The sequence below is a fragment of the Sinocyclocheilus rhinocerous genome, unplaced genomic scaffold (assembly GCF_001515625.1).
Source record: "Sinocyclocheilus rhinocerous isolate Xijiao unplaced genomic scaffold, SAMN03320098_v1.1 scaffold15, whole genome shotgun sequence".
NCBI lineage: Eukaryota > Metazoa > Chordata > Actinopteri > Cypriniformes > Cyprinidae > Sinocyclocheilus > Sinocyclocheilus rhinocerous.
The window spans coordinates 479,379-486,978 of record NW_015631053.1 but is presented as its reverse complement, the minus strand read 5'-3'; the positions used below and the strand labels follow the sequence as shown (position 1 = coordinate 486,978).

Here is a 7,600-nt window from a genome sequence, read left to right as displayed (position 1 = left end):
GGGGTGAGTAAACCGCAGCCTAATTTTCATTTTTGGGTGAACTAACCCTTTAATGTGACGTGATATAACAACAATAGTTATAGAATAGCTCTTTTCAGCCCACTGGATTATTTTCCTCCTGAATATTTTCACGTTTCCTTTGTATTCCGCTGTAAGTAAATGAAAAAAAAGGCAACATATACTGTACATCCCGATTTAATTTGTGATATAAACCATGAATATTTCCCTGGGATGCACTGAGAATCTTTCACTTTTCTCCCCAAATCCTCACGTCTCTTTCCAGGTTTGTTTTCACATGGATGCTGTTAAATGTAATTGTTATTTCTATAATGATATTTAACACATCCGTAATATTGCTGCGGATAGAAGGAGGATCTTTAGGAGTTATTCATGGTGTGTTGTTTAAAGTAATTTGTTAATGCTTTTACAATTTTAAATGATCGAAGGTTGAAGGGTGAGTAAAATAATGTACCCAGTTTTTGAAATGCTTATTATTGCGTTCATAGAGCAAACCTTGATGATTGTTCACAGTTTAAATGGAAGTTACTCCCATAATTTGTGCAAAGCATCATCGGGCGCGGGAAAAAAGTGGATAACCTCAACAAATCATTAAACATCTTTTTAACATCATTAACAGTACAACAGTTAATATTGCAAATGCTGAAAGTATATACACATGGAAGAACAATACAAATAAACTTTGCATATCCATGCCATTTAAAAAGTCCACACTGAAAATCTGGAAATAAACATTTACTTTATTTAAAATGTAAAGAATGCAAATAAATGTTCCGAATTGACTCTTTTGAATGGCACAGTGTAGGAAAAAGAGAAAGCGAGTGAGAAAGAAACCGAAGCAGATCGTGCAAAGCAAAGCTGTGCATGTTTACAACTTACATGGCTGTTGAGCAGCGAACTTCTCTGACTGGACAAACCTTCAGACTTTTGGAGCGTCTCAATCGCCATTTCAATCTGATAGACCAAAGAGCAAAAGAATAAAGGATAACAAAAACAAAAAGGGGGGGGAAAGTAAATCAAATGAAGGCTGTAGCGACAGAGAGCTGCACTGACACCAGAGATGAGCAGCAGAAATAGACCCGACTAAAGCATTAGGGCTGGGTAAAAAAATATCGAGATATTGATATTAATCGATTCTCATTTTTATGGAACGATATCGATTCTTAAATCCCAAGAATCGATTATTCTAGCCTGTTTTCAATTAATGGACGGAACATTGAAGGGCACTTTCCCATCCAATATATCACAATAAGCATTGTGCTTTGTTACTTTTAATATGAAACAAAGTCTCAGATTTCAAATTATGTCCATTGTATTGCAGTATTCAAACAATAAATGCCGTTTTGGCGCTGTTTAATGTGGAGTGACAGATCGCTGTAGCACCTCAGATCAATAGACATGAACTGATCATCTCCTCCGCTTTATTACTAGTTATAGCACAAAATAAACATGACTAAACATCCGAAGGTAAGTTAAAAGAAAGAGTACAACTTTACAAATCCGTATTAGGGCTGGGTAAAAAATATTGATATCTCGATATTAATCGATTCTCATTTTTATGGAACGATATCGATTCTTAAATCCCAAGAATCGATTATTCTAGCCTGTTTTCAATTAATGGACGGAACATTGAAGGGCACTTTCCCATCCAATATATCACAATAAGCATTGTGCTTTGTTACTTTTAATATGAAACAAAGTCTCAGATTTCAAATTATGTCCATTGTATTGCAGTATTCAAACAATAAATGCCGTTTTGGCGCTGTTTAATGTGGAGTGACAGATCGCTGTAGCACCTCAGATCAATAGACACAGTCAATTTTAACCTTCAATATTATAGTAATGTACTACCAACTGAAAATTTGGCAAGTACTGTACCTGATATATATCCAAAATAATTGATATCGAATCGAATTGGTAATCGAATCGCAAGCTTGTGAATGAGAATCGAATCGTGAAATTTGTGTCAAAACCCAGCCCTATAAAGCATCCCAGCCACCAAAACCACACACTACAGCCCAGCACCGCAGATATAGTCATAATGATCCAGCTTTTGTCAACTTTCATTCAGAACTGAGCATAGCGTTTATAAACCGTCCAAGGTCATCTAAAAAAAGTTTTCCACGAGCAACATTACATTGACAATGAGACCAATTAGTCAGAAACTAAAGGTAATTCACCGCTGCCAAGACGGGCTTTTAATAAAACTGTGCAATAGAAATTAGTTCTACATGACTGTAGATAAAGGACTGTGGTGTTTCCTTTTGCCAAAAAGGTAGGAAAACCTCAACACCCATGATGCACTAGACTGGATCTGACTATCTGAGTATCTGTAGTTTTCACAAAAGGATGCATTTTACGTCTTTGTTCATTTACATATAGCACTGACAGTGCAACAACACAAAGCTGGCTGAAAATCGTCAAAGATACCCTTTAATGATGCTCCACAATTAAACTACCCTTTATTTTTAAATGTAGACACATTGGCTCCGTTCCAAAACCTAATGAGCTGCCTACATGGGGAATATTTTAAGACCTCACGTAAGTGTCCCTGATGTAAAGGCTTCTCTAAAAGGTAGATGTGTTTATCAAATATGCTGCCTTGTTTTGCATATTTGTTTATTTATACATACGGAAAAGTAAACAATTAGTAAACAGTCAAATCGAATTAAAAACACAATATATGTGCATGCAGTTCTTTTAAGATGTTGCTTAAGGTTCTTTATTGGCTTTGAAGGAACCCCATGGAGTAAGTGTGAAGAGCATTTTAATAATCTAAAGAACCTTTTGTGCAATGGAACGCTCTAAAATATTGACATTGATGGTTCCATGAAGAACCTTTAAGATCCATGGAAACTTTCCTTTGGACGAAAGGTCTTTACAGTGGAAAAAGATTCTTTAGATCATTCAAATGTTCTTCACATCAAGGAAAAAAAAGGTTAGTTTGAGAACTGATCACTGAAAGGTTCTTTGGGAACTAGAAATGGTCCTTCTATGGCATCACTGTGAAATACCAATTTTGGAACATTTCTTTTTTAGAGCACAGTAGCAGAAAGCCCACAGCATTTTGGAACAGACCCATTATCACAAAATATGTTGATTTACTTTAATAGGTAACAGCATATATATTTGTGATCTGTGCTGGAAAAATGAGTCACAATGAGCAAAAATTAGTTTTTTAAATTTCACATTCTCCATTAAAAGACTTTCAAAATGATGTTTGATTTGTTGAAATAAGTTGACAGAGTCAACAAACTCGATTCTGAGAAAAATCGAATTAAAGTTTTCTGAAGGTTCCAAAGTAAAACCACCGAGCAACGTTGCATCTTTTCCTCCACTTCTTTTCTTAATAATCACTATATTAATAATCACAATATTATTTATACATACGGAAAAGTAAACAATTAGTAAACAGTCAAATCGAATTAAAAACGCAATATATGTGCATGCAGTTCTTTTAAGATGTTGCTTAAGGGTCTTTATTGGCTTTGAAGGAACCCCATGGAGTGAGTGTGAAGAGCATTTTAATAATCTAAAGAACCTTACTTTTTTATTTACTTTAATAGGTAACAGCATATATATTTGTGATCTGTGCTGGAAAAATGAGTCACAATGAGCAAAAATTAGTTTTTTCAATTTCACATTCTCCATTAAAAGACCTTCAAAATGATGTATGATTTGTTGAAATAAGTTGACAGAGTCAACAAACTAAATTCTGAGAAAAATCGAATTAAAGTTTTCTGAAGGTTCCAAAGTAAAACCACCGAGCAACGTTGCATCTTTTCCTCCACTTCTTTTCGTAAAAATTTCTATATTAAATAACCACAATATAGCTATTATTATTTTATCTTTGTCATTATAAATAAGAACATATGCAAAAAAGCAGTAGAACAAATACAAGAAAGAAACAAATAATGCATTACATTTTCCAAAAAGTAAAACCACCGAGCAACGTTGCATCTTTTCCTCCACTTCTTTTCTTAATAATTACTATATTAATAATCACAATATAGCTATTATTATTTTATCTTTGTCATTATAAATAAGAACGTGCAAAAAAGCAGTAGAACAAATACAAGAAAGAAACAAATAATGCATTACATTTTCCAAATTACATCTAAACAAAAGCATTCAAGTAAGAAAAACAAATAATCAAACGTAAAAATCTCTTCAGTGTGTTCATTACAAATAAATTGATCATTAAAACTACAAAAGTCTTTTATTGTTAGATTAACCTCAATGAGACAGATGGACTGTGTATATTAAGACCTACTGTATGCACGGATCTAATATCATGTTACACATCTGATGTTTTTCCCCAAACGTTCACTTAAGACCTAACCGATTATGTTGTGTGAACACTTAAATACTGTAATTCTGTGTATATTTATCGGGATCGCGCACTGCTGAGAAGCAGAGCACAAATACAGATCATTTTAGATGTTTAATTACTATTTGGAGCATTGGGATCGCTAGACGAGGGCTTAATGAACTCATTTTTGTGAAAACCTCAAATTCAACATTTTTCACCTTTTTTTGCATGTAGCTCAAAATTAGCCTGTGCACATCACACTCATTCTGCAACCTCAAATTCAACATTTTTCACTTTTTTTGCATGTAGCTCAAAATTAGCCTGTGCACATTCACACTCATTCTGCCAGCACGGCTCACAATTGTTCAGATTGACAATTCATTTGATTCTGAAGTGTGTTTTCGGGTCTCATAGATGTCTCTCATTAAAAACGACCCAGAAAATGATTAGCCCTTAAAGGGTTAGTTCGCAACAGTCCAAAAGAAGTCAAATAAAGCGCATCCATCCATAATAAAACATGCCTCGCATGGCTCCGGGGGGTGAATAAAGGCCTCCTGTAGCAAATCAATGTGTTTTTGTAAAAAAAAATCCATATTTAAAATGTTATAAACACTTTTCTATCACTTCCGCTAACTGTTGTACACAGAAGCCATTCTGACGGATTCATCGATTCGCTACAGGAGGCCTTTTTTCACTCCCCGGAGCCATGCGAGGCATGTTTTATTATGGATGGATGCGCTTTATTTGACTTCTTTTGGACTGTTGAACAAAAAACACCCATTCACTGCCATTATAAAGCTTGGAAGAGCAAGGACAATTTTTAATATAACTCCGATTGGATTCGTCTGAAAGTAAGTAAGTCATATACACCTAGGATGCCTTGAGGGCGAGTAAATCATGGGCTAATTTTCATTTTTGGGTGAACTAACCCTTTAATTTCTAAGAAAAATGATTAGATATGGCTTTAATCGTTCCAAGCACATATGTGACCCTGGACCACAAAACCAGTCGGGTCAATTTTGTGAAATTTAGATTTTTAGATCAACTGAAAGCTGAATAAATAAGCTTTCCACTGATGTATGGTTTGTTAGGATAGGACAATATTTGGCTGAGATACAACTATTTGAAAATCTGGAATCTGAGGGTGCAAAAAAAATCTAAATATTGAGATAATATTATAATATTGAAATAAAATATTTATATTAAAATCACCTTTAAAGTTGTCCAAATTAAGTTCTTAGCAATGCATATTACTAATCAAAAATTAAGTTTAGATATATTTACGGTAGGAAATGTACAAAATATCTTCATGGAACAAAATCTTTACTTAATATCCTAATGATTTTTGGCATAAAAGAAAAATGGATAATTTTGACCCATACAATGTATTTTTGGCTATTGCTACAAATATACCTGTGCTACTTATGACTGCTTTTTTCCAGGGTCACAAATCAGAGTAAGTACAGCATGTTTTTGAACACTCAGTTGTGTGCGTCTGTGATTGGAGCTCACCGTGGCAGGGGAGGCTCTAGTGGCCTGAGCCGCGCTGTGAGGGGCGGAGCCATCCATGGAGTTTCCTCCAATCAGATACGCTCCTGAACTGCTGATGATCTGGCCTCCTGACAGCCCCATGGCCAGAACGCCGTTCCCGTTGCCGTTGTTGGCCATACTGTGAGTGCTCACCTGAGCCGAGCTGCCCTGCGTATCGAAGTAGTTCCCGCCGCTGTTCTGGTTGTACAGCTGCGGCTCTGAGTATGAATACGTCCGTCTGCCGACAAAACAAGAGCGCTTGAGATACGGCTGCCAGCTGGTTTTTCACTCAAATGAGTTCTGACATTATATCAGCGCACACGGTTTCTTTAATTGACTCGAGAAACATGATAAGTCTTGTCTTGATGGGTTCGCATCCTTTCAGCTTCAGGTGAGAGTGCTGTTTCCATGGATACAGAAATCACCAAAGCATAACTATTTTATAGAGAACATTGCTTTTGATTGCCATTCTGATATGTGCTTTCTCCATTCGGCTGATGACATTTTATTTATAATAGCCAATTTAAAAGATCTTAGCCTCTTGCGGAGTGAATTTCTAAATATGAGCGATCCGAATGTTACTGAGAGAGAAAGCAGACAGAAGCACTTAGGAGAGTTTCAGGTGACCCGCGCTCAGGGTGAACGTCTGGAAGTGCTTTTTTGCGTCTTCTGTAAAAAGCACACGATCCCAGAGTGCTCTCGTCCATCATATGCTGGCCACTCATTGATACTTGTGGTCATTTCCAGGTGGCTGAACACAATTCTCACACGGATGCTTGAGTCTCTCAGAGGCATGTTTCAGTGACAGGACTGAGCTGGAGTGCGCGCTAAATCAGTTTGCCGCTGAACACAATCACGTGACTTTTTTGTTTTTACAATCGCGTAACTAGGGCTGGGCATTTTTTCAGATTTTATCGATTAATTTGAATTTAATGTTTTGCCACAATTTTATTTTTATAAATCAAGGAATCGCGATTTTGAATAGAAATATTACCAAACGTTAGAATTAGACATTTTGACAATATGCCCATGATAACCGTAAAGGGAAAAGAATGATTCAACCGCTCATATCGCGAGGTGCCATTCACACAGAATGTGCTTTTGTATTGATAAAGATGCGACACGGCAGTGGAAAAGGAAAAAATGCAAGAAGATGGGAGTGAACTTCTTTTAACTTGAGCGGCGTGTTTTTAGAAAGCCGTTTCATGCAAGAGACGCGAGTGCAACAGTCAAAAACGTCCTTGTTTACAAGAACTACTACTGTATGTCTGATATTTCATGTTTGCATCACGGTGACTGATGACTGAAAGCTGCTGTTCATTGTTTTTACAGAACATTTATAGTTAATAATAGTCTACTGCTGTTATATCTTCAGTCATTCTGAATTTGAATTACCTTGACTTTTGAGAATTTGTTTTAAAGCATTTTCCTCGTATTATTTCTGAACATATAATATGTATAAGACAAGTTTGTACAAGATGTAGTTGTAGCTCATGCATCTTTTCTGCAAAGATATTTAACAATTGATTTGTTTAACATTTACATCATGCTGACAACTTCATGTGGGCTGCACTTGGAATAGAATTTTCTTTAACTAGAGGGTTAGTAAAGAACAAGTTACTTGAATCATGTTGTAGTTACATTTTCAAGTGGACTAGTTTGAGAATCGGTCAAATGTTTTTGCGTTATCGCCCAGCCGTACCCTGCCCTCCCTCTCCCTCTCTCTCTCTCTCTCTCTCC

The 7,600-nt window shown here is 36.0% G+C and overlaps 1 protein-coding gene across 1 annotated transcript in view; it reads right to left on the bottom strand.

Annotated features, from left to right (window-relative positions):
• The window catches only part of rfx3 (regulatory factor X, 3 (influences HLA class II expression)), a 39,572-nt gene that overhangs the window by 22,028 nt on the left and 9,944 nt on the right, over positions 1-7,600 (bottom strand). Inside the window, 2 exon segments of the mRNA XM_016554071.1 lie at positions 898-972; positions 5,843-6,098. Of these exon segments, the coding sequence (XP_016409557.1) occupies positions 898-972; positions 5,843-6,098 (331 nt within the window).